The following is a 27485-nucleotide window of genomic DNA, read 5'->3' as shown; positions in this document are numbered from 1 at the left end:
AAACCCTAGAGACTGGAGCTCGCCCCGGGACCCCATAGAAACCCTAGAGACGGGAGCTCGCCCCGGGACCCCATAGAAACCCTAGAGATGGGAGCTCGCCCCGGGACTCCATAGAAACCCTAGAGACGGGAGCTCGCACCGGGACCCCATAGAAACCCTAGAGACGGGAGCTCGCCCCGGGACCCCATAGAAACCCTAGAGACGGGAGCTCGCCCCGGGAACCCGATAGAAACCCTAGAGAGGGGAGCTCGCCCCGGGACCCCATAGAAACCCTAGATACGGGAGTTCGCCCCGGGACCCCATAGAAACCCTAGAGACGGGAGCTCGCACCGGGAACCCGATAGAAACACTAGAGACGGGAGCTCGCCCCGGGACCCCATAGAAACCCTAGAGACGGGAGCTCGCCCCGGGAACCCGACATAAACCTACAGACGGGAGCTCGCCCCGGGACCCCATAGAAACCCTAGAGACGGGAGCTCGCCCCGGGAACCCGATAGAAACCCTACAGACGGGAGCTCGCCCCGGGACCCCATAGAAACCCTACAGACGGGAGCTCGCCCCGGGAACCCTATAGAAACCCTAGAGACGGGAGCTCGCACCGGGAACCCGATAGAAACCCTAGAGACGGGAGCTCGCCCCGGGACCCCATAGAAACCCTAGAGACGGGAGCTCGCCCCGGGACCCCATAGAAACCCTAGAGACGGGAGCTCGCCCCGGGAACCCGACAGAAACCCTACAGACGGGAGCTCGCCCTGGGACCCCATAGAAACCCTAGAGACGGGAGCTCGCACCGGGAACCCGATAGAAACCCTAGAGACGGGAGCTCGCCCCGGGACCGCATAGAAACCCTACAGACGGGAGCTCGCCCCGGGACCCCATAGTAACCCTACAGACGGGAGCTCGCACCGGGACCCCATAGAAACCCTAGAGACGGGAGCTCGCCCCGGGACCCCATAGAAACCCTAGAGATGGGAGCTCGTCCCGGGACCCCATAGAAACCGTAGAGACGGGCGCTCGCCCCGGGACCCCATAGAAATCCTAGAGACGGGAGCTCGCCCTGGGACCTCATAGAAACCCTAGAGACGGGAGTTCGCCCCGGGAACCCGACAGAAACCCTACAGACGGGAGCTCGCCCCAGGACCGCATAGAAACCCTACAGACGGGAGCTTGCCCCGGGACCCCATAGAAACTCTAGAGACGGGAGCTCTCACCGGGAACCCGATAGAAACCCTAGAGACGGGAGCTCGCCCCGGGACCCCATAGAAACCGTAGAGACGGGAGCTCGCCCCGGGACTCCATAGAAACCGTAGAGACAGGAGCTCGCCGGAGGACCCCATAGGAACCGTAGAGACGGGAGCTCGCTTGGAGACCCCATAGAAAGTCTAGAGACGGGAGCTCGCCCCAGGACCCCATAGGAACCGTTGGGAGCTCGCCCCCGGAGGGAACTCTATAGAAATCCCGCCTTTGCAAGCAAGGGATTTCCAGCAAACGCGGCCACATCCAGAGCTGATGACGGGAACCTGCCCGGGCCTCACAGGACAAGGGCAGCACAAGCCTGACCAGGGAATTAGATTTCGTCAGAAGACGATGGGACAAGCGCAAACCAACACCCAGACTGACACCCTTCCCGCGCGGTGACTTATCGGTGTTGGGCGTGGGTCACAGCCTGGCCTGTGGGCCCCGTGCTCTAGTTGTACAAGTTCTGTGTTGAGAAGTCTTGATAGTGAAGCTTTCGGGCTGCCAGAGGTTGTGAAGTCCTCTTCTTGCGAATACAGGCTTTTTGGGGGCAGCCCTGATTGTCAGTTCTGGGAAGGCACTGGAGAACATTAACACTGTAATTCTTGATGCATAAAGAACTACATCCATGACTTTTCAAAGCTACTGTATGGACAACTCAAGGGTAGATCATGCAAGTGCTTTCCTGGCCTAACTATAGCTTTGCTTCAAACAAACCAACTAATAGAGGGTAAATAATAAGTGAATCTCCAGGCCTGTCAACTCAGAGCTGTTGTCAAGCAGGCCAGTGTGCCCCGGTACCCAGCACCAGGCAGATGCTGGGAGTGAAAGTGACCTGGGTGCAGGGATGGAGAGAGGAGACACAGCCCTGCCATGCCCCTGGGGTTCCCAACCCCTGGGACTGGCCTGGAGTCTCCAGGATCCAAAGATTAACCTTTAATTGGGGGTGACGCTTTGTGATGAAACCTCCAGGAATACAGCCAGCCAAGACTGGCAGCCCTCGGTGGAGAGCGCCTGGGCCGAGGGCTTACAAGGGGACCGGGGAGCCCCACAGGGTGCTGCACACTCACTGCCAGGGGTGCCCCCCAGAGCTGGTCCCACCCAGCCCCTGGCCGCCAGCAGATACCCCCAGAGAGCCACCAGCGCGACCCCGCAGAGCGGCCCGAGAACGAAGCCCGTGGGCGATACACGCTGACCACGTGGGTCCTAGAGCCAGCCCCGGGGGCGCTGCAGGGGAGCGGGGCCCCCAGGATCCCGCCCGGCCCCCCGGCCCCGCAGCGTGGGGCCGGCCGGCGGAGCTAGGGGCGGGTTCCCGGGACTGGCGGACGTGACGCACCTGTCATCGGCTACAGTGTATCCTGGGCCGGGGCGGGCTGCACGGGGCGCCGAGCCGCCGGAGCCGGGAGGGACCGAGAGCGCCCCGCGCCGCCCCGATCCATGAGGCTCCCTGCACGGTGAGGGCTGCGGGGAGCTGGGGTGCAGAGCAAGGAGCACTGGGGAGCTGATGGGGCAATGGGGGCGGGGGCAGTTGCGGGGGGCGCTGCAGGGGCAGTTGGGGGGCAGAGCAGTGGGGCCCAGGGGCAGTTGGGGGGCAGAGCAGTGGGGACCAGGGGCAGTTGCAGGGGTGCGCTGCAGGGGCAGTTGGGGGGCAGAGCAGTGGGGCCGGGGCCAGTTGGGGGGCAGAGCAGTGGGGGCCAGGGGCAGTTGGGGGGCAGAGCAGTGGGGGCCAGGGGCAGTTGGGGGGCTGCGCTGCAGGGGTAGTTGGGGGGCGGGGCAGTGGGAGGCAGGGGCAGTTTCAGTTTCAGGGCACAGGAGAGGGACTAGGGACTAAATCGAAAGTAGGAATGAGGCGAGGCGGGAGGCTCGGGCGAGGGGTCAGGGAGCTGGGCAGATAGGGCAGCATGGGACGGGCATAAGGTGAGAGTAAAGGAAAGAAGTGGGCAGAGAGAGCTTAGAGTGGGGACAGAGTCCGGTAGGGGGCCAAGCAGAGTAAGCCAGGGGGAAAGGGAGCAAGGGAGTTAGGGGTCCCTTGTCCTGGAGAATTGCAAACACATGACAGCATTTCATTCTTCCCTTAAAGGAGTTATTTATCCAACTCCCCTCTTCCTCCAGTCCCCCCAATAGCTCTCTCTTCCCATGTGTTTAGGAGGAAGTTCTGGGAAAAGGCAAAGTGTACCCTATTCTGAAGGGGCTAATCCTGTCCCATTTGCTGGGGGCGGGATAAAGACACTTCTGCTGAACTTTCATATATCCCTGAATATCTTGGGCATGGAAAGAGCCAGGAGAATAGCACTGTCCAATAGCTTGACACTCAGTTAGGAGTCACAGTTTCTGGGTTCCTATCCTGCTCTGCCACTGATGAGGCTGTGTGACTTAACTTCCCTGTGCCTCCTTTCCCCCCCATGAGTCAGGGATAAGACTTGCAAACAGTGATTACTGTGTGTAAAATACTTTGGGATCATCTGAGAATAAGGTCTTATAGAAAATCAAAATGTCATCTATCGTAATTATGTGATTTATCTGAGCTTAAGCTTCTGTGGGTAAAAACCCCACTTGTTCAGATGCATCTGAAGAAGTGGGGGTTTTACCCACGAAAGCGTATGCTCAAATAAATCTGTTAGTCTTTAAGGTGCCACCGGACTCCTTGTTGTTTTTGTGGATACAGACTAACACGGCTACCCCCTGATAGTTATCGTAAATATGATTATTCAGTGGCCTTTGTGTACTTTTGTCAGGTGGTCTGTCTCTGGCTGATTGTTTTTTCTATTTCAACACCACCCTATCTCTTCAGGAAGTGGGGAAACTTTGAAGGTTTTAGCAGCTGGTGTGTTCAGAAATTTACAGCCATCAGTTTCCTCCTTAGAGGAGATCAGTCATATAAAAATACCCTGTTTGGGGTAGGGAATGAGGAAGGGAACCTAGATCTCAGGATGAAGTAGGACAGAAACCTAGCTGAAGGCATCCCATGTGCTGAGTTAGTAGTTGCAATCTGCAATACATTTCCTCCAACTACTATCTACCACTTTCTGAGCTCTTCATACTCTATTCTCATACCCCCCAGCTCTTGGCATGTTTCCATCTCCCAACATCTAGGCCTGTTTGATTTTCTCAAGTGTCATGGAGTCATAGAATTTAGGCATTCTAGGTGCTGAGCAAGCAGATGTTGCTGGTTTAATCACCCCCAGGTCTTCCTGCTCTGAGTTGTTTTCCTTTTCTAACCTGCACCACAAAACCCTACAAGTTAGAACAGAACAGAGTGTGAATCAAGATAAACAGGGCCCATGACTAACCCTGAGCGTGACAGAAATGCAATGATACTTCCTAGGCCTTTGGCATAATGACTCTAAGGGTGTGCCTACACACAGAAGTTGCACTAATTGAACTAAAGGCTGGTACTCAACCACTTCAGTGAGTACAACTTCTGTCTGTAGATAAGTCCTAATAGTGAAGTCTTTAGGGCTGCCAGAGGTTGTGAAGTCCTCTTATATGCTAATACAGGCTTTTTGGGGGGCACTCCTGATTGTCAGTTATAGGCAAGGCACTAGAGAACATTAACACTGTAATTCTTGCAGGTGGGTATGCATAAAGAACTACATCCATGACTTTTCAAAACTACTGTATGAACAACTCAAGGGTAGATCATGCAAGTGCTTTCCTGGCATAACTATAGCTTTGCTTCAAACAAACCATTTAATAGAGGGTAAATAATAAGTAAAACTTGAGGCCTGTCAACTCAGAGGAACATTCATGGTATTCTTTGCATGTCCTGTTCACATGGATGTTAGTGAGTGAGTTTCAAAGTGAAGCTGTTACTGCCTCAGTTAACCATTTACTAAGAATATTCTGTATTTTCTAAGTGCATTCAAGGAGCATTTCATAGAAGTTAATTAAGCCTCAAAAATCTTTGTAGGGTGGATAAATATCCCCATTTTATGGTTGGGTAAACTGAGGAGAAGTGACTATTGAGTGTAACTGATAGGCTAGTTTCTCAAAGGCCTGATATTTTGGCTCACAAGACAGCAATCGTGCCTTGCAGAAACTTTTAAACTTTTAAGTGAGAAGTTACTGATTTGCTAAAACTGTTCAGAAAAATAACCTTTGACTCAGAGCCCTGCTGTTACAATTGAGCAAGCAATGTCCTAATTGCAGTAGACAGGAATCCAAAAATGAGTAAGAAGCAGCTAGTCATTATGCAGTTGAAAATTAATGAAATACAACGACGTCTGGAAATGGACTAAAAGTGGCCAGTTGTAGGGCTGGTTCTCACAGACTGTGGTATCTACTCTCTTTTTGTTATGTGCTGTCTAATTAACTAATTACTTAATATATCCAGTCAAGTTGACTTCTGAGGGCTCTTTAATTACTGAACAAATTCAAACCTTACTAAAACCCTTGTTGGAACAGTGTCCATGGCAGAGCTGGGAAAGAAACCCAGTTCTATTCCCTAGCCCAGTGGTTCCCAAACTTATTCCGCCACTTGTGCAGGGAAAGCCCCTGCCGGGCCAGACTGGTTTGTTTACCTATTGCATCGGCAGGTTCGGCCGATTGCGGCTCCCAGTGGCCGCGGTTCACTGCTCCAGGCCAATGGGAGCTCATGGAAGTGGCGGCCAGTACGTCCCTCGGCCCGCGCCGCTTCCAGCAGCTCCCATTGGCTGGGAGCGGCAAACCGCAGCCACTGGGAGCCGCGATCTGCCGAACCTGCGGACGTGGCAGGTAAGCAAACCGGCCCAGCCCACCAGGAGCTTTCCCTGCACAACCGGTGGAACAAGTTTGGGAACCACTGCTCTAGCCCCCTGATCTGACCCAGTTGGTTGGTTTGGAGTTTTGTCTGCAGCGTGATTGTGTTTTTGTCACTCAGTGTGCTAATGGGAAATACTGGAAATTGATCTGAAAGATTTGAGATGGAAAGGGAAGCTGAGGGCAGGATACGTAACACAAGAACCGGGGGTCACCCAATGGAATTAATAGGCAGCAGGTTTAAAACAAATATAAGGAAGTACTATTTCACACAACACGCAGTCAACCGCAGGAGCTCATTGCCAGGGGATGTTGTGAAGACCAAAACTGTAACAGGGTTCCAAAAAGAACTAGCTAAGTTCTTGGAGAATGGGTCCCAAGATGGGCAGGGACAACAGAGGATGAATCAGTTGATGATTGCCCTGTTCTATTCATTCTCTCTGGAGCAGCTGGCATTGGCTGCTGCCGGAAGACAGGGTATTGGGCGAGGTAGCATAGCTGTTCTTTTTTGTTTGTTTTTGACAGTAGTCTGCTTGTTCAGAGTCTGTGCCTCCTGGAGCTTAAAAGGAGCACTTGGAAAAGGCAGATGAACTGTGAACTTGTGTGACCTTTTCTGACTCAGCCACTTAGTGTAATATTTCAGTGAGCAGGTTGGCTTTGGTCTCCAGCAACATCATGCCACTGTGAAAACCCCCCTTTCCCCTTCAATCTGCAGATAGGCTTCTGGATCCTGGCTTGTGGTGCATCACTTCATAATGGAGATACAGGAATGCAGTGGACAATGGAATGTTACCATCTAGCAGCCCATCTGTCTGATGGGGGGAGGGATAGCTCAGTGGTTTGAGCATTGCCTGCTAAACCCAGGGTTATGAGCCCAATCCTTGAGGGGGCCATTTAGGGATCTGGGGCAAAAATTGGGGATTGGCCCTGCTTTGAGCAGGGGGTTGGACTAGATGACCTCCTGAGGTCCCTTCCAACGCTGATATGCTATGATTTGTTCACCCCTGAAACTAAGTGTTGACGATTCATTTGTGTGAGATCTCCTATCTCCATTACACTTTTTAATGAGCCAAAAGCCAGTTACAGTCATTCATGTTCCCTTTTCACAATAGGTTGTGATTTATTTTTTTAATTGCCCCTCCCATCCTGTTCCCTGATCCTTTACCCATCATGAGCATTAGTTGCTGATGGTGTCTGACAGGAATTGCACCCCACTGACTTATTTCACATGCTTGTAAACTGAGTAGGGGGGAAAGCTCTTGTGTAATTGTTAACAATTAAACAGCTGGTGAGGTGAGGTATCACAGAGTTCTAGTGACTATTAATGCACTAAACCACGATTTGAGGACTTCAATAGCTCAGACATAGGTGAGGTTTTTCATAGGAGTGGGTGGGTGAGATTCTGTGGCCTGCGCTGTGCAGGAGGTCGGACTAGATGATCAGAATGGTCCCTTCTGACCTTAGTATCTATGAATCTAGTCCAGGCACATGCAGAGGTCGGAGGCGGGTGGGCGGGCATGAATATTCTCACTCCTGCATGAAGTGGGACTGGCTTTCAGTGCGACATGCCACCGAAACCCAGACTCAGATCCTTGGTTGCGGAGTTCGAAATGCTGCCTCAAGTTACGAGCAGGTGAGAGTCGGATCACAGAGAGGAAAGCAGCGGGTTCCTTCTGCTGGGGACAGGCTAGGAATATGTTTAAGGAGACTTTCCAAGAAATGGATCTCAAATGTGTCCATTTGATGTGAATATAGAGGTGTTGTAATGTTTGTTTCTGTGTAGCTTTATATTGTTAGCCTCATGCCTCTTCCCTGTAGTCTGGGCACAGCTGTCTGAGCAGAGCCAGAGGAGGAAATGATCAGGCAAACTGTCCTTTTGTTCTGCCACTCAACAGCATTCAAAAGGAAACCCAAAGCTGGAGACTTTTTTCCCTGTTGAGCCTCGGGTTGAATCTGCCCATTGGTCAGTGATCCCAGGATACAAGTTAGCAGTTTGTCTGGCAGGAAGTAATTTCACTCGCCCACAATGGGTTCATGGCTCCCAGATGACAGGATATTTTCTCCTAGGTTGGGTGTGGCATAATCAATTCCAATTCTAACATTATTGGAAAGACAACTAACCCCGTGACAGTCAGCACCAAGGGAGCCTGGTCCTGCCCTTGCTTTACCAAAGGGTTCTGCAGAGTCCTGGCTTCATTTTAAGGGTGAGCTTCTAGGAGAGATGTGGGGCTTTTTGGTCCAGAGGATGTTCAGTTATGTGCTTGGGGGTGAAGCACCCAAGCCCAGCCTGGTCGTGTGAAGGACTCTCACTCTCCGTCTTTGCCCTCTGCAGCCCGCTTGTCTGATGCCGCATTGGAGGAGGAAGGCGCCATTATGGAGTGCTGTCATGGAGCCCACCCTGTGTATCCACATGTGCCTTTGGCTGATTGCAGCCTGGACTCCCTTCCTAGTGCCAAATGGACTTGTACATGGTTCAGAACTCGATCCTGGGGCTAAAATCCAGGAGATGGCTCAAGGCTCTGGAGAGTTAACCTGGGCCGTGCACTTAAATGTGCCGGAGGGGTTGGCCTCCCATGAGGAGGAACTGGAGCGACAGGCAGACGAACTGGCCAGGATGGGAGGCCTGGTGAACCTGGGCCAGATCGGGGAGTTAAAGGGCCGTTACCTCTTCGCCCACCAACCGAATGACCACACAGAACGGGGACCTGAAGCAATACGGAGATCGGTGGAGGCTTTATTTGCACAGCACGACCGCGTGCGGTGGCACTCTGAGCAGACGCGTCTGAAGCGCTCCAAACGCAGCCTGCACTTTAATGACCCCGAATACCCCCACCAGTGGCATCTGGTGAGTGTCTTTCCTGTGCGAGCGGTTGTGGGATCTCACTGCTGCTCTGGGCAGGCTGCAGCGCTGCCAGCAGGGTGAGCCCTGGGATTTGCCTGGAAACGGGGGAGGGAAAGCGGCCTCTTGGAGATCAGAAGGGATTTCTTTCGTTAACAAACTCTGAGAAACAAAGGAACTGTTTGGCCCGGTTCCCAGTGCACAAGTGATCGTGTCGCCAAACCACTGCCCTGGCTGGGCCCCTGGCTGGCATGCTTGGCAGATAGGGCAGTGAGCTCCTGTCCCATTGTTGGAGGTGGTTCCCTCAGGGCAGGGGAATGCCCTGCCTCTCTCTGGGTTGTACTTCCATCTCCTAGGGCTGGTGATCCGGCACCTTTCACCAGCAGCACGCTCACTTGAAATCAACTGGGCTGGGAGAGTGGGAAACTGACCTGTTCCGGTTCTTACCGGAATAGGGAGGTGGCGGATTTACATGAACCTGAGCAGAGGCCGGACAAAGCATTGTGCCAGGAAAATGTCCTGCATTTCACATTGGTATGGAAGTTCCCAAACCCTCCTGCTGCTGCAGGGGATAGGTACCAGTTTAAGGCCTGATTTGATTGATTGATTGATTGATTTGGGAGTGCCAGGCACCCACAGCTCCAGCTGGCCACTGGGAGCTTTAGGTACCCATCGTCTCTGAAAGTCAGACTCTGTCACAAGGCTTCTTGCACTCCCAGCTATCAGCTTCATGCCCTCCCCTAAGCAATGGCTGAGAGCAAATGCTCCTGTAATCTGCCTGGGAGCCAAGATCCCTATGTGCTCTGATCCTCCTTCCCCAGCCGCTGCCCCGGCTCTGCTGTTGCTCACCTCTCCTTCTTTCTGCCGGCGCTTAGAACAATCGGAGAACTCCAGGAAAGGATATCAATGTGACGGGCGTTTGGGAGCGGAACGTGACAGGCCGCGGCGTGACCGTCGTGGTCGTGGATGATGGCGTAGAGCACACCATCCAAGATATACAGCCAAATTACGTGAGTACCCCACAGTCTGGCTCTGGAGTGGGATGCCCCAGCTGGGTTTGAGATAAGAGTGGCCAATAGACCAAAAAAAGTGGCTGCCTAGGTACAGCCCAGACATGAAACCCTTCGCCTGGTAGCTCCATTGTGGCAGCTGCCTGGCTGTTCACAGGACTCAGGGCTCATTAGCAGCAGCATCACTTAATCCACCTGGCGGTGTCTCGTGTGCCATTGATGCAAGTCCTCTCCCGCAATCCCTCCCGGTCACTGGAATGCGGGAGACGGGGCTTAGAACCAGAGGCTCCTGCACTCTGGTTGCAGTAGCTGACTGACCTTGCGTGTGTCTCTTGTGTGCAGGAGGCTACATGAACACTGCACAGACTGCTAGTGAGCAGCAGATGTCTGGGGCCTGCTGTGCCAGGCGAGCCAGCTGCTTGCCATAGGGCATGAGTATCGGAGGTGCCCACCTGGAGATCTTGCAAGCTGCTCCCTTAGGCAGAGAGGCAAAGCCAGGGCTGCTCACTGGGAAGGAGCTTTCCCTTGTCTGTGGAGGGAGAGGTGGGGGTCATGTTTGCTCCCTTCTCCACCCCTGCTCCAGGGTGAAATGAGGGCACTTTGCCTTTGTTTGCAGTTGTTTCTGTTGGCTGAGGTGCCTCTGGCTTTGGGTGCTGCAGACTTTCCCTGTCTCTACTGGCAGGCTGGGCAGAGAGCAGCTACATGGGGAGAGGTGAATGTCACTGTCCGGGAATCCTGGATATGCTGTGAACTGGCTGGGATGGGGAGGAGGACATCTTTTCTAGATGCTAAAATGTCATTAAATTTGACTTTACCATTCCACTGCCCATCAGGACACCAGTGCTGGTTCTGCTAATATCCTTCCACAGTGATACATAATGGGGTTTGGTCACTAACCCACATGGACCGCTGCCTCTGCATTCTTTAAGCTTTCAGCTTATGCTTTCCAGGCCTGCTAATGTGGTATTAAATCTGCTTTCTCCAAAGAAAGGAGACCTCTAAGCTCCGGTTGTTGGTCTGTTTCAGAGCCCTGAAGGCAGCTATGATTTGAACTCCAATGACCCCGACCCTATGCCCCGCCCTGACGCAGAAAACGGGAACCACCATGGGACCCGGTGTGCTGGTGAAATCGCAGCTGTCCCAAACAACGGCATCTGTGCTGTGGGAGTTGCCTACGGCAGCCGCATTGCAGGTATGCCACCTCTGCATGCTGAGTTTGGTGCCTTTTTCAGTCCTCTCTGCTGTGGATTGTCCCCTTGTCTAGTGGGGTGGTTTGATTGGCGAGTGTTGGCTTTGCTCCTGTGCCAAGCTGTTTGAGTCTGGTTGGTGAGTTAGTCAGCATTTTTGCAAGGGAAATGCCAGGGATATCTCATTTCCCCCAGTGTTTTGGGGTGTTTGGATGTTGTGGGTTGGCTTGGACCCATTTCTGTATTGCTAGAGCAGCTGTTCCCTACACATGTAAGTTAGATCGATGTTGTAGGCAGCAAGGGAGCTTCTCAAACAACTACGCTATGGCTTTGTGCACTTATGGCTTCGTGCACATGTCCAGGAAGCCAGTATGATGAGACAGGGCAACTGACACACCCTGTGGTTTGGAGAAAGTCTGGTTTCTATTCAGTTCTGAAAGTGGCTGGGCCCCAGTGTCTCCATAATGTGAAACTCCCCATTCCACATGCGAGAGGCTGGCTGGTGGATCTTGCACTGGCCATTGGTGCTTTCCACTCACAAACTGAGCCAAAAGCTTCCTGCTTCGACTGAAATGAGTCTTGGATAAACATGCACTCTGGTGCCAAGCAGTTTGGTTCCCAGAATCCTTTCCATACCTTGTGATTCCAGTGAAGTGAAGCGGTGTCCCATCCTGCAGACCTTGTTGTTCACCTAGCCCTTCATCTTCATAGACATGATGTGCACAGATGTGGCTGCACATCTGTTCTGTGCAAAACCAGAGAAACAGTTCCTGTTGACTTACCCTTTGGTTTTGGTAGGTACTGAAACCACCTTGACGCCCATTGATTTCAGGGAGAGGATTTAGCCCCACAAGGGGGAAGGGTCCCAGAGCCCGGGCTCTCTGCGGAACGTTTATAGCTCTGCAGTCCAAGCCGGGAGCCCGAGTCAGCTGGTATGGGACAGCCACAGGTGTTTTATTGCAGTACACACATACCCCCTGGATGCCTAGGAACTTCATAGTCCTGTGTTTTCACTCTGTCCAGCAGATGGTGCTGCTCTCCTTAGAATGGGAGTACTTGTGGCACCTTAGAGACGAACAAATTTATTAGAGCATAAGCTTTCGTGAGCTACAGCTCACTTCATCGGATGCATTTGGTGGAAAAAACAGAGGAGAGATTTATATACACACACACAGAGAACATGAAACAATGGGTTTATCATACACACTGTAAGGAGAGTGATCACTTAAGATAAGCCATCACCAACAGCAGGGGGGGGAAGGAGGAAAACCTTTCATGGTGACAAGCAAGGTAGGCTAATTCCAGCAGTTAACAAGAATATCAGAGGAACAGTGGGGGGTGGGGTGGAAGGGAGAAATACCATGTGGAAATAGGTTTCAGAGTAGCAGCCGTGTTAGTCTGTATTCGCAAAAAGAAAAGGAGGACTTGTGGCACCTTAGAGACTAACAAATTTATTAGAGCATAAGCTTTCGTGAGCTACAGCTCACTTCATCGGATGCATCTGATGAAGTGAGCTGTAGCTCACGAAAGCTTATGCTCTAATAAATTTGTTAGTCTCTAAGGTGCCACAAGTACTCCTTTTCTTCATGTGGAAATAGTTTTACTTTGTGTAATGACTCATCCATTCCCAGTCTCTATTCAAGCCTAAGTTAATTGTATCCAGTTTGCAAATTAATTCCAATTCAGCAGTCTCTCGTTGGAGTCTGTTTTTGAAGCTTTTTTGTTGAAGGATAGCCACTCTAAGATCTGTGATCGAGTGACCAGAGAGATTGAAGTGTTCTCCAACTGGTTTTTGAATGTTATAATTCTTGACGTCTGATTTGTGTCCATTCATTCTTTTACGTAGAGACTGTCCAGTTTGGCCAATGTACATGGCAGAGGGGCATTGCTGGCACATGATGGCATATATCACATTGGTAGATGCGCAGGTGAACGAGCCTCTGATAGTGTGGCTGATGTGATTAGGCCCTATGATGGTATCCCCCGAATAGATATGTGGACAGAGTTGGCAACGGGCTTTGTTGCAAAGATAGGTTCCTGGGTTAGTGGTTCTGTTGTGTGGTGTGTGGTTGCTGATGAGTATTTGCTTTAGATTGGGGGGCTGTCTGTAAGCAAGGACTGGTCTGTCTCCTAAGATCTGTGAGAGTGATGGGTCGTCCTTCAGGATAGGTTGTAGATCCTTGATGATGCGTTGGAGAGGTTTTAGTTGGGGGCTGAAGGTGATGGCTAGTGGCATTCTGTTGTTTTCTTTGTTGGGCCTGTCCTGTAGTAGGGACTATGCTCCTTTCCCCCCCCTGCTGCTGGTGATGGCTTATCTTAAGTGATCACTCTCCTTACAGTGTGTATGATAAACCCATTGTTTCATGTTCTCTGTGTGTGTATATAAATCTCTCCTCTGCTTTTTCCACCAAATGCATCCGATGAAGTGAGCTGTAGCTCACGAAAGCTTATGCTCTAATAAATTTGTTAGTCTCTAAGGTGCCACGGGTACTCCTTTTCTTTTTGCGAATACAGACTAACACGGCTGCTACTCTGACCACTGAAGAAATGAAGCTCTGTCCCTTGCAGAGGAGGTGAGAGCGTAAATGAACGTCTCTCCCATGCGTTGAGGTAGATCTGTGGATGGAAGGTGCTATAGCTGTACAGAATGTCACTATAGTAATTAAATTGGGTGCCAGTAGCCAAATTTTGTTCTCTAACTCAAAGGCATAGTAAATTAAACAATACACAGTGTTGCCATCAAATGACCATGGGTTGGAGGGCGAGGAAGAGGGGAAAGCCATCTGCACTCTAAACAAATTCCTGAGGAATAAACTGAGAGAAGAATCTGTGCTTAATAAGAGTGATCAAACCATAATCTGAACCTGCCCCTGAGTCTGTGAATTGATTCATAGATTCATAGATACTAAGGTCAGAAGGGACCATTCTGATCATCTAGTCCGACCTCCTGCACAGCGCAGGCCACAGAATCTCACCCACCCACTCCTACGATTAACCTCACCTATGTCTGAGCTATTGAAGTCCTCAAATTGTGGTTTAAAGACTTCAAGGAGCAGAGAAGCCTCCCTCGAGTGACCCGTGCCCCATGCTACAGAGGAAGGCGAAAAACCTCCAGGGCCTCTCCAAACTGCCCTGGAGGAAAATTCCTTCCCGACCCCAAATATGGCGATCAGCTAAACCCTGAGCATATGGGCAAGATTCACCCGCCAGATACTACAGAAAATTCTTTCCTGGGTAACTCAGATCCCATCCATCTAATATCCCATCTCAGGCGATTAATCCTATTTACCTTGAATATTTAAAGATCAATTACTTACCAAAATCACATTATCCCATCATACCATCTCCTCCATAAACTTATCGAGTAGAATCTTAAAACCAGATAGATCTTTTGCCCCCACTGCTTCCCTTGGAAGGTTATTCCAAAACTTCACTCCTCTGATGGTTAGAAACCTGCATCTAATTTCAAGTCTAAACTTCCTGGTGGCCAGTTTATACCCATTTGTTCTTGTGTCCACATTGGTGCTGAGCTTAAATAATTCCTCTCCCTCTCCTGTATTTATCCCTCTGATATATTTATAGAGAGTAATCATATCTCCCCTCAACCTTCTTTTAGTTAGGCTAAACAAGCCAAGCTCCTTAAGTCTCCTTTCATAAGACAAGTTTTCCATTCCTCGGATCATCCTAGTAGCCCTTCTCTGTACCTGCTCCAGTTTGAATTCATCCTTTTTAAATATGGGAGACCTGAACTGCACACAGTATTCCAGGTGAGGTCTCACCAGTGCCTTGTACAATAGTATTAAAACCTCCTTATCCCTACTGGAAATACCTCTCCTGATGCATCCCAAAACCACATTAGCTTTTTTCACAGCCATATCACATTGGCAGCTCATAGTCATCCTATGATCAACCAATACTCCAAGGTCCTTCTCCTCTTCCGTTACTTCTAATTGATGCGTCCCCAGCTTATAACTAAAATTCTTGTTATTAATCCCTAAATGCATAACCTTACACTTCTCACTATTAAATGTCATCCTATTACTATTACTCCAGTTTACAAGATCATCCAAATCCTCCTGTATAATATCCCGATCCTTCTCTGAATTGGCAATACCTCCCAGCTTTGTATCATCTACAAACTTTATTAGCACACTCCCACTTTTTGTGCCAAGGTCAGTAATAAAAAGATTAAATAAGATTGGTCCCAAAACTGATCCCTGAGGAACTCCACTGGTAACCTCCCTCCAACCTGACAGTTCGCCTTTCAGTAGGACCCGTTGCAGTCTCCCCTTTAACCAATTCCTTATCCACCTTTTGATGTTCATATTGATCCCCATCTTCTCCAATTTAACTAATAATTCCCCATGTGGCACGGTATCAAACGCCTTACTGAAATCTAGGTAAATTAGATCCACTGCATTTCCTTTATCTAAAAAAATCTGTTACTTTTTCAAAAAAGGAGATTAGGTTGGTTTGGCACGATCTACCTTTTGTAAAACCATGTTGTATTTTGTCCCATTTACCATTGACTTCAATGTCCTTAACTAATTTCTCCTTCAAAATTTTTTCCAGGACCTTGCATACTACAGATGTCAAACTAACTGGCCTGTAGTTACCCGGATCACTTTTTTTTCCTTTCTTAACAATAGGAATTATATTAGCAATTCTCCAATCATTTGGTACAACTCCTGAGTTTACAGATTCATTAAAAATTCTTGCTAATGGGCTTGCAATTTCAGGTGCCAATTCCGTTAATATTCTTGGATGAAGATTATCTGGGCCCCCCGATTTAGTCCCATTAAGCTGTTTGAGTTTCGCTTCTACCTCAGATACGGTAATATCTACCTCCTTGGGTACAGCTCAAGCAATGCAGGAACCAGGCAGAGCAGCCTCTGGCTAAGGGATGGGACAGAGGATGTCTCCCTCTGCCAAGCCTTCACTTGCAGTCCTGAGACCACACATGGCTTGGTGCAAGCTGGCTAGATTTCAGACAGCTGGGAGTGGTGCAGTGCCAGTGCTGCCTTCATTCGACTTCTTTGGCACTGGGGCGGGGACTGTTCCACTGTAACAGTAAATAAGGCACTTGTGCTGCACCGTCCTGGAGCGGAAACTGGTGGGTGTTTCCTCTGTGATAGAGATTTTAACTCAGGCATATGCATGGTTTCCATTTGTAACATTGTTTGCTAACCTAAACTATGATGCAAAACTATTTGACTATCGACTCTTTGGTTCCCTGAAAACATGAGTCCGGTTTAAGCTTTCATTTGTTTATAATCTAGCCTCTGGAGTTGGGGTTACTGTACTGTCAAATACTCAGTGTCTTAATCACAGAAATCTGATAGTCCTGCAAATTAGAAGCCTTTCTAATTAATAATATATTGAGCAGATACATATCCGCTTCTGCTGTAAAGGATCCCTAAATACTTAGCAACCTATACATAATGGGATTGTTTCACCCACTGCTGCATTACAGCTGTGTCTGGGGTGGAATGCATCAGCTGTTTAACAGTGCACAGCACAGCAATTTGGGACAGATGGCTTAAAAAATACAGTCTCCAGCTGAGACTGTAGGGGGACTGGGGAGGCAGAATAGAATTGTCTGAATTGGAATTTGGCCAGGATGGCTCAGTCCTAGTGAAAAGCAACAGGGGATCTTTGGGGACCCCAAGGGCACATCTGTGCTGCAGCTGGGATCGAGCCTCCCAGCCCGTGTAGACAGACTCGTGGCAATGGGACTCACGCTAGCATGCAAAAGATAGCCATGTGGCTGTTACAGCACTGGTGAAGGCTCGGGCTAGCCACCTGAGCTGGCGGGTGGGGGGGAGGAGTGCAGATTGAGTTTGTGAGACGAGCTTGTGTGAGTCTATCTCCACAGCTTACTCCCAACTCCAGTGTGGACATACCCCAGGAGGTCAAGACTTTGGCCTTTTGTCTCTTCTGACCCATCCTTTCCACTTCTCTCATCCCTTTGCCTCCTTCCCCATCCTCCCACTCTAGCTCCCAAGTTCAGAGCAGAGACGTGCAAATCACCCCAGTGACCTGACACTGCTTCCAGCAGCCCCTCGTGTTTCACTGGCTGATTCCTTATCTGCCTCTCCTTGCCCGGGTGTGAGGGGCTCTGACAGTTTGTAAATGAGAGAGTTGGGCTTTCCATTCACTAGCCCAGAATGAGCCTCTGTGTGGCTTGACTCAGGCTCTAGCCTGAGTCCAGGGAATCCATCTCCGGTTACTGCCTTGGTCCCGGCTCAAACAAACCAGTTTGGCCTGATGCTGGGATGATAGATGTCCCTTCGGGGAACCTGCTGAGGAGTTGGTTCACACTACATCCATTATAGTAACTCTAATTGTCCTTTGTTGTGCAGGCATCCGAGTCCTGGATGGGCCCCTCACAGACAGCATGGAGGCTATCGCTTTCAACAAGCACTATCAGATCAATGACATCTACAGCTGCAGGTGAGCCCAGAGCTCTGTGCTAAGGTCCTGCCAAAACACATGGTACAACTACCCTTAGCATGAGTGGTGCAGAGCCTGGTGCTAGGCTACCTTCCCGGGATGTTCTGGCAAAATCAGAGCCGCGGTTGTCTGAGTGTTACAGGGCTGCTGCCCTCTCCCTCCACACCAGCTCCCTTCCCCCTCTTCCGCTTCTAAGGAGCAGCTCGGCCGTGAGCACCAAAACCCATAACATCTTTTCCCTTTGTGTGCTCGCATTTAAACGAGGTTAAAATGCTCGAGAGAGGTTGCTCCCTTTGCTCGGTGGGATAATATCTGCTGGAAAGAACGGCCGATCTGGGGACGCGCTAGCTGTTTGGGGCCGGAGGCGAGGGATTCTCCTGGTGTCTGGCCCAGGAGATGGGGATACCCAGAGAGATGCAAGAGCACTTTGCAGATCTCTAGCACCTTTCATTAAAAGGCTTTGAAAGCCCCAGTGAAGCCCCCCGAGCCTCCCATTAGTTGGGTTGGCATTGCCATCCCTGCTGGGAGGATGGGAACTGAATGGCAGAATCCTGGTGCCCTGGCTTCCAGTGCGTTGCTCTGAGTGCTAGCCCACACTTCTGTCCTTCTAGTCCTGTCCTGGACTTTGGACCTGGGACCCCGTGGAAAGTGCCAGGGGGCTCGTAGCGCTGCACTGGGAGGCTTGGCCCTGGTGTCCTGGGGGCTGAGCTTTTATGAAGCCATGTGGTATGTTTCCTCCTGGCGGCAGAAGAGTCCACACCACAAACACAGCCGCTGTGGTGGGGGCCAGGGTCTGTGCGTTCTCAGCAAGGGCCTGTCTGGAAGGAAGGCAGGAGCTGGCCATGGGGACATGGGCTTGGGCATGCATATCTTTTGGAATCAAGCTTTCCAAGCATCTCCTGCCCCAGCCTGCCTTGCCAGGAGTCCTGCATAGTTGAGCAAGGTGGAGGTTTGCAGCCCATCATATTTCAGGGGTGGGGCTATGACTTTATTGTTACTAATAGACACGTGGGTGCTGTTGAAGGCTGAAGTACACCCTACTCAGTGCTCCTGGATGGGAGTCCGTCTCTGGGCCTGTCCACTGGGAGATTGTCTAGCACCTTTTAAAATTGCTCCAACTAAACTGACTGTGAAACCAGTTAGAGCTGTGGGGTAAACCCAGTTAAGGCGGCTTGACCTATTCTTAATCAGCCAGCTTCCAGACAGGTGTAGACCGGCCCCCCGTGACACCCAGCCTTGTGTGAGGGTGAGGCTTACAAAGGGGAAACTGGAGCCCAGAAGCACCCTGCATGGGAGGTGCATTGTGAGCTGGAGTGTCTGGGGAGAATAACCTTACCCAAAATCAAACCTTCCCTCCCTTGGAATCAGACCTGGAGTGTGGTGTGAACACGAGGGCAGGCTCCGATGGCCTGGGGCCCCCTCGGATGGATGGGAAAGTGCTGTATGCTCAGCTCCCAGACGGCTGAAAGTTGGTCCTGTCTGACAGGTGCTTGGGGGCCTCTGTCCAGGTTTTGCATATAACCGGCACTAGTCTGCCCACTGGCAGATTGGATAGAGGGTGGCTATGGAGACTGAGCTCCTTTCCTGCCCTAGAGGTGGGCCGTGCTGGGCAGAGTAGGGCTGCATGTGGGAAGCTGCTCCTTGCTGCATCTGTCCTGTGGACAGATGCAGGGCTGCCAGTTGGGCACCTTTTCTTAGCACTGCAGTCACGCATGAAAACTTGAATTCAAAGCAGCGTCCCAAGGTGACTGTTTTTTCCTGGTGTCTCTCTTCACAGCTGGGGTCCGGATGATGATGGCAAAACTGTGGATGGTCCTCACCAGCTAGGAAAGGTATAAAAGAACTGAGCCTGCCCCAGAGTGACCACCTCGTTGGGAAATGCCTTGCCAGGCTGGAGCCTGTGATTCTCGGTTTGCCTAAAGCCCAGAGCAGGAGGGACTGCCCTGTGGTTCAGAAAGCTCTTGTGCGACCCCATCGTGCAGCACCCAGCACCCCAGGTCACTGTGCCACAGGGAGAGCTGTTGTTGCCTCAGAAAGGGTGACAGCCAGGCTTGTAGGGGATGGTGACTTGAAGTTCCAAGGAAAGGTTCATCTCACATAGACTCTCAGCCCCTTTGATACTTAACAGCTTTTGTACCAGTGAGCAGTTCAGAATCCAAGAAGTGCAACCTCAGAAAGCCTGAGAATGTATAAGGGACTCCGGCAGAGTATCCAGACCCTGATGAGTGGGATAAATGGCAGAGGGAGTCAGTCTGGAAGGGGCATGTAAAGGTGTTTAAGATGCCCCTGCCTGGCAGAAAGAGGTGGCTGGAAAGGAAAAGAAAGGAGGAGTGATTTTTGGATTAATCCACCTGGGGGCTGTGTGGGCTTTCCTCCCCTCTCCCTAGAATGGCAGGTCTGGCTGCTGCTGGAGTGCAGAGGTAATCTGGCCCCTGGAAGACTCTGCAATCCAGCTCCACTGCTTGTTAAGACAGTCTGTCAGGCCTGTGAGCAGCCCCTTCACTTCTTGCAAACAACTATAAGTTACTGTGGCTGTGGGCTGAGGGTTTCTCTATATTTAGTCACTGCTCGGCCCTGCAGCAGGAGAGCCTGCACTGTAACTGAGTAGCAAATGAAACACCCCCCAAAAATGCAGGCAGGAGCCAGGCTGCTGACTCTGATGCAGATCAAGGCCTGGCCCATTTCCGGCCCTAATGCATCATTAAGACACTGATGCTCTTGGCTTTCGCTAATGTGAGCATTTATCACAGGCATGCTGTGCACTAGCTCCCCATCCATGCGCCTGCCACCCAGTGACTTACTCATGTGAGTCAGCGCTACAGGATCAAGCCCCTAGTTTTTATCCATAGAGTACTTGATGGGTGAGAGCCCGGCTGACCCAGGGACTGCCTCTCCATGGGCCTGATCCAAAGCACATTAAAGTCAGGGAAAATATTCCCATTGATTTCAGAGGTTTTGGGATCAGAGCCCATCTGCAAACCCCTGAGAGTGCCCTGCGGCTGTTCTGAGGAAGGTGTCCAGCGCACCTCAGGGAAGGTCTTGGGAGGCTGAGGCTATGAGTGGAGCTGTGGAACTCCCTGCCTCTGGAGACCAGGATGGACACATATCTCATCTCTTTGCCCAGGCATTCCCTTGAAAAAGGGGAGGCTGCCCAGTGGCCAGTGAACTTGTTCCTTCCAGAGCCCTTTCTGCAGAACAGCCCATAAAGCGCACGCAAACCAGAGAGGGATGGAAGAACATTGTCCCAATTCCCTAACAGCCTTCACCCTTTATTACCTTGTACGTTATATTTGATGCCTTGAGCATACAGTGATGAGCTTAGCTAGATGATGCCTCCTTTGGAGTGAGCACCTAGGAATTCAAGTGCACAGCTTGTGTTTAGCTCTCAACTAACACAGGATGGGATTTCGCTCTCTGTAGAGTTCGTCCTGTTGCTGCATCTTGGTAACCACAGAACAACAGTTGCGCTGCAGCTTGGTGGCGTGGATACAGATGTGTTAAAGCATATATCTCTGTCACGTTATGGTTACAAATGGATTCCAGTTGTACCTGTTAATTTATTCTTTCCCAGCATTCATAGGCCTTCCAGAATGCTGAGACCAGCATCTGTATCTCTAGTAGCTACTTCGCACCTCTGTAGCACAGTTCGTCCAAGGATCTCAGAATGTGTATAATAGACGCAGCCTCATGCCACTGCTGGGAGGCAGGAGGGATTATCTTTGCTTCCTAGTTGGGTAAACTGAGGCACAGAGTGGTTTTTTTGACTGACTTCTGGTCGCACAGTAAGCTGGGAATTGTAGCCAAAGGATATTGACTCCCAGTTTCCAGCTCTAAGTGCCAGGACACAGTATCTTAGAACATAATGACAGGTTTCAGAGTAGCAACCGTGTTAGTCTGTATTCGCAAAAAGAAAAGGAGTACTTGTGGCACCTTAGAGACTAACAAATTTATTTGCGCATAAGCTTTCATGGAAGACACTGAATGCATCTGATGAAGTGAGCTGCAGCTCACAAAAGCTTACGCTCAAATAAATTTGTTAGTCTCTAAGGTGCCACAAGTACTCCTTTTCTTAGAACATAATGTGCTCATCAGAGGGGTCCATGAAATTAACTCTTTACTAGATACTAGGGTCACTGTCTGTGTCTTTGGAAGTGCTGCCACCTCTGGGTTGGAACATGGGTGCTGCTAATGGAATCCAGCAATGTTACACAATAACGAGTTTAAAACAGGTTACCTTCTCCAGCTGAAACTGCAGGGAGAATGTAAGAAAGCAGAACATGATTCTGATCAACATAGTCAAAGCAGAGAAATATGCACATCAGAATCTGAAAGCTCTTTAATGTAAACTTGGTTAGCTGAGTTTAGACCTGGTGTAAGCAGGTTCAACTCCATTGGCTTCAATGGAGCTTCATCCTCTTATGCCAAGTCTGAAATTGACCCAGCATTTGCTGGTGGAAATACTTTATAAAAGCACCTCGTTTCAGCAGGGCAGGGTGCAGAGCTGGGTATTTTATGGTTTCTGGCTGTAATTGTGCCGGTAAGCCTGGATAAGGGAACAGCTGGAACTCACTCTTTAGCAGTAACAAGTCTTTTCTCTTCCCCAGGCTGCCTTGCAACATGGGGTGATTGCTGGTCGCAGAGGCTTTGGAAGCATTTTTGTCGTGGCCAGCGGCAATGGAGGGCAGCACAATGACAATTGCAACTACGATGGTTACGCCAACTCCATCTACACCGTCACTATAGGTAACCTGCCGTGTGCATGTGCCTGTAACCCGGCCCCACTCTTCTGAGCACTGACGATTGCTGAGTAGCACTGCAAGTTGCCAGGTCTGCTCTCCAGTATGACCACATCAAGGAGCTGAGATCAGAGTCCTCTCTGCAGTCTGTGTGGCTGCAGGCACCGACTTTAGGGCTTTGGAACGGAGGTGTGCCTGAAAGGCTCTTGCTGCTGCTTGGAGGGAATGCTTGTGCCATGCCCTAGAGAATGATTGTAAAAATGAGAATTACGACTCTCTTTTTTAAGGAAACATATAATCTGGCTTCTCTAGGGCAGAAGCTGAGTGTGAGGTGGTAAAATCTGTGAAATAGGAAGTAGAATTAAGCTCTTCCCTGTAGAGCTGCCAGCCATGAAAAAATACCTTTGGGTCTAGTTTCTCCTCCATTCCTTTCAAGGATCACCCACGTAATGTCCCTGTCTCTGTCAGAGCTGTTTGCACTGAAAGTCATCATGCAGCAAAAAACCTACCAAACAGCAGCTGTTCTAATAGAAATCGCTGAGCCATGACCCCAGAACGACTGATTCAGGGGTTTGCCCCAAAGCCCAGGTTCATGACTACAACAGCAACCCAGCCCCTGTGACAGACGAGCATGCGAGGAGCTGAACAGTAGGCAATGGGCACTGGCTGGCATAGCCTGCTAAACCGGTACCACCGGTGCCTAAGGAAGCTGGTAACTCCTGCCCTAAGCATCCCATTTGGAAATTCCCAGATTCCCTGCATCCCCAAGTTCTGATCATGCGAGGGTCTCCCTCCAGGCTGCATAGAAATTCCACATCTGACAGGGCACTTTTGTAAGAGCGAGTGGCCGGGGGAGGTCTGAGGCCTGGCTAACTGTGAAAAGCACTTTGAGATCCTTGGATGAAAGAGAAGTGCTTCTTCAAGTGTGTGAGAGTCTGCCAGAGCCATTACATCCCATCCTGTCTCATTGCAGATCTTCCTCAATGCTTCTTTCCCAGATTTAAATACCCATTCGCCTGGGGAGGTGGACCAGGATGGTGGGGGTGGGGGAATGACAGAAGCTATAAGATTATGGGCTTCTGGGACACCATAAACAGTTTATAGCACATTCATTTTGAACAAGTAGCTTTATCCCTTGCAATGAGCCTTCATTTCTGCAGCATCCCTGCTGTGTGGGGTTTTAGCTCCTAACCCCCCCCCCCCCCGAGACTCTGCCCGTGACAACGGATGGCTCTGTAAGCTCTGGGGCCCAGGGGGTATGCAGGTGATGTGGGCTACGCAAATGAAATGTAACTCTGTGATGGATGGCTTCCATTTACTGCAGCTACTGTAGGGCCAGTAGGGAGAAAATGCATATTAAAATCTGTGCTCTCGCTGTAGAATGCAGTTAATGAGACGTCACCAGTATCTTCCCCGCTTGCCTTCCTCTCTTGCATTGCAGGATTTTGCTGCTTTCAGTTTTGCTGAATTACTGAAACTTTCCCCTGCAGGCAATAGTTCAGCTTTGTCCTGCATGTGAATTAGTGAGGAGGAAGACAGTATGGTCTAAGGAATGGCACATGGGGCTAGGTACCAGGAACAACTGCCCGTTCTTGCTGTACAGCCTCTGGCAAGTCACTTCGCTGCAGCTTTTTCCCCAGCTATAAAATGGAAGTAACTTGCCTACGTCTCATAGATGTCGGGGCTGATTAATGGTTGTGAAGGGCTAATTATTAAGACATCCAAGTAGCTGCCTGTGTTGATGATGATAATACAGAGAAATGCAGCAAGGCCTCCCCTCCCATGCTCCCAATGTATGAGAGGGGTTTTTCCATTCAGTTTAATATCCAAGATATTTCTGTATCCTGGGGAGGGAATGGGTGTGTTAAGGGTGGGGGGCAGGAGACGCTTCTTCATGAGACTCGACCAATGTAGCTATGGATAGAAAACTTGCAGAGCTACATAGCAGGCTGAGAGCTCTGCTTCTCGTCATCTGCTGGTATTTCACTGATTAAAATGAGGCTTAATATGGTAAATGTCTCTGGGAACTTCTTCCTAGAGGCCAAGCCGGGTATGTGTTTGCTGTAGGGCCCCTGTTCGGACACTGGAACAGGGTGGCTTTGTGGGAGGGTACATGCAGCAGTCCCAGCGCAGTTGGCTGCTGCCTGTAGTTGTGTGTCGGGGCAGCTGCACCATCTCATGATTCCAGAATGCACCAGGGCCTGTGTTCCAGAACCAGACACTACGGGCAGCATGCACAGGAGATAGCTGTGTGATAGGCTAACGTACCGGTACGTAGCTCCTGACGAACGGTAATTTGCTATGGGTATTATTCTCCCCATTATACAGCTGGATAAACTAGGGCGCAGAGAGGGGAAGTAACTTGTCTAAAATCACAGGAAGTCCCTTGCAGAACTGGGATTAGAATCCTGTTCTCTGGGTGCTGGTTCTGTGATGTCACCACGAGACCAGGCTGCCCCTCAGTAGATCCCATAATAACGCTGTCTTTCATGGAGACTGAGGTGTTGAGCGAAGACCAGCTTGGGATAGTTCTGGTTTTGTAAGCAAATTGCTTTAATTGACATTTTCTAAGATGTGCTTTCTGAGAAGGAATTTGTCAGTTGTTCACACTAGACTGTCGTGTGTGTAGGTGCATGCCAGATAGTGACTGGTGAAACCCAGAAGGGTTGGAGGCTTGCTTTGGATAAGCCTGTCTTCAGACTGCTGAGCACTGCTCAAAATTCAAAAGTCCTCTGGATTGTCCATCTTACAAACCGCATCATAAGGGATCCCCTCCTGGCCCCATCTCCTTCCCAACGTCCTATTCCTCCGCTTGGCTTCCAGCAGGTTTCCTTCTGGGGATTGCTGGCAATCCATGGTCCAGGCAGTGTGAGAGCCAGCGTACTACTAACCATTGAGCTCAGTTGCTCATCTGCAAACTCCCAATATCATCCTGGTCCCCAACCTACCCTGGAGGGAAGGGAGCAACTGGAGGGGTGATGTGGCCATGGGGTAACTGGCCTGAATAGTGGGTGCCTGTGAGCTGTTTGGACTCCGATAGCCACATCCCTTGAGGGAGTGTTACACAAAGTAGGACTTCCCCACTGATCAGGGCTCGGGCAAAGAGCAGAATGACCAAGGTTGTCTCAATTTCCTTGGCAGGGTCATAAAGAGGATAAGACTTGTTTGGGCATAACACTGTGTGGAAGTTAATTCTGGGCCATTTTATAGCAGGCCTTCTGCTCACCTGTGAAACTTTCCCGTTCAGGCCGGCGTGCATTGAAACGCAAGGAGCGCTAGCGGTTTGATATGTGACTCTGTTTCTCCTGGAAGTGTGGAGTTCCACAGTCTGTCAGTTTTTTGGAGTGAAAAATCCAGTCACTGTCTCAGGAAGGAAGGCTGAGAAATTGCCTAGGAACTGAGCAGCTGGGATGTGTAGTGAGCGAGGCAGCAGCCCCTGGAGCATCACGTGTTCTCCTTCGCTTTTCCTCAGGTGCGGTGGATGACGAGGGGAACAGGCCGTTCTACGCTGAGGAGTGTGCTTCCATGCTGGCAGTGACCTTCAGCGGCGGGGATAAGTTGAGGAGGAGCATTGTGAGTAATGCAGAAGGCAATTTCTTCCCTCCTACCCTCTTAGCCTGGCTTTGAGTGGCTGCTGAGTGGTCTGACCCCACGGTCTGCTCTCAGCAGCAGTGAGCTGAGCCTGGAGGAACTGGGTGGGCAAGAGCATGAGCACGTCTTCCATCTGGTTGTTCCCTGCCAGGGTGAGCACCCAGAATAAACAGACCAGATTCTGGCCCCTGCTATCATGCCGCTGCAGCAACGCCTGTAAAGTTGCTCTAGCTGTTGGGATTCCTCCAGCTGGCAGGATCCCAAGATGGCATAAAGCCGGAGTAACAGGCCATCCCAAGCCCTGGCCATGGTGTTGGGGGTGTCACCAGTGCTGCTGTGCTTGTCCCTGACGGGTGTCACTGCCCAGCTGGATGCTGTTAGAGCTGACACATGGGAGCACAACACCAGCTAGAGCAGGGATGGGCAAACTACGGCCCGCGGGACTGTCCTGCCAGGCCCCGGAGCTCCCGGCCGGGGAGACTCACCCCTGGCCCCTCCCCTGTTGTCCCCCCTCCCCTGCAGTAATGCCGCCTTGCGCCTCCCCTCTTCCCAGGCTTTCAAATAAGCCTGTCCTGCCCCTCTGAGCGGCATGGGAAGGGCGAGGTTGGATAAGGGGCAGGAGGCCCCGGGGGGCAGTTAGGGGACAGGGGGCAGTTGGATGGGGTGGAGGTTTGGGCAGGGGTGAGGAGACAGGGAACGGGGAGGGGGTTGGATAGGGGCTGGGTTTGGATGGGGGAGGTCCCGGGGGGGGGACAGGGAGCAGGGGGGATTGGATAGGGGGTGGGATACCGGGGGACAGTCAGGGAGCAGGGAGGGGTTGGATAGGTGTGGGAGTCCTGGGGGGCCTGTCTGGGGGTGGGGGTGTGGATAGAGGGCAGGGCAGTCAGGGGACAGGGAGCGGGGGGGCTGGATGGGAGTGGAGTCCCAGGGAGGCAGTTAGGGGCGGGGGTCCCAGGAGGGAGCAGTCAGGGGACAGGGAGCGGGGGGGGCTGGATGGGAGTGGAGTCCCAGGGAGGCAGTTAGGGGCGGAGGTCCCAGGAGGGAGCAGTCAGGGGACAAGGAGCAGGGGGGTTTGGATGGGTTGGGGATTCTGAGGGGGGTGGGAAGTGGGAGGGGGCAGATAGGGGGCAGGGGCCAGGCTGTTTGGGGAGGCACAGCCTTCCCTACCCAGCCCTCCATACCGTTTTGCAACCCCGATGTGTCCCTCAGGCCAAAAAGTTTGCCCAATCCTGAACTAGAGACCACAGGGATCAGGGGAGTGTAAAGGGGTACAGCCACCTTTTGCCATCTTTCTCCTGCCCCCAACTCCTCCAGGGTATGGGGCTGAAGCCAGCTCAGCAGACCTGTGGCTCTAGCCCAGAGCGGGAATTAACCATTCCCATCCCAGGACAAACCAGTGGTCCCCGTCGTTTGGTGTGCTGTCTGGGAGAGTGGCCCATAGTGGATATATCGGAGAAAGGCATAAAATCCCAATGCCATACCATTGTGGGGGGGCCCTTCGCCAGCTGGGGGTCAAGCATGAGTAATGAAAGCCCTTCTAATTTTCCAGCTAGCTAGTGCTAGCATCGCTGCAACATGCAGTTCTGCCTCAGAGGTAGGTGTGAGCCCATGTTTAACCCACTCAGCTGTTGGCTCCAGGATCCTGGAGCAGGGAGCGTCTCATGACAACACGTGTCTGTCTGGGGTTTGTTCTTTA

The 27485-nt window shown here is 51.2% G+C and overlaps 1 protein-coding gene across 2 annotated transcripts in view; it reads left to right on the top strand.

Moving 5' to 3' along the window:
• The first annotated feature begins 2533 nt into the window (after positions 1-2533).
• The window catches only part of PCSK7 (proprotein convertase subtilisin/kexin type 7), a 58475-nt gene continuing 33523 nt past the window's right edge, over positions 2534-27485 (top strand). For both annotated transcript variants that reach the window (XM_038380695.2, XM_038380694.2), the window contains exons 1-8: positions 2534-2690; positions 8306-8818; positions 9688-9822; positions 10849-11014; positions 17372-17462; positions 19240-19294; positions 22067-22205; positions 25671-25771. In XM_038380695.2, coding sequence (XP_038236623.1) covers positions 8318-8818; positions 9688-9822; positions 10849-11014; positions 17372-17462; positions 19240-19294; positions 22067-22205; positions 25671-25771 — 1188 coding nt within the window. In that variant the 5' untranslated portion in view covers positions 2534-2690; positions 8306-8317. The remainder of the gene's footprint in view (positions 2691-8305; positions 8819-9687; positions 9823-10848; positions 11015-17371; positions 17463-19239; positions 19295-22066; positions 22206-25670; positions 25772-27485) is intronic.

This window comes from Dermochelys coriacea, chromosome 22 (assembly GCF_009764565.3).
Source record: "Dermochelys coriacea isolate rDerCor1 chromosome 22, rDerCor1.pri.v4, whole genome shotgun sequence".
Lineage (NCBI taxonomy): Eukaryota > Metazoa > Chordata > Testudines > Dermochelyidae > Dermochelys > Dermochelys coriacea.
Note: the sequence above shows the minus strand (reverse complement) of the source record. Positions and strands in the feature narration are given on the sequence as shown.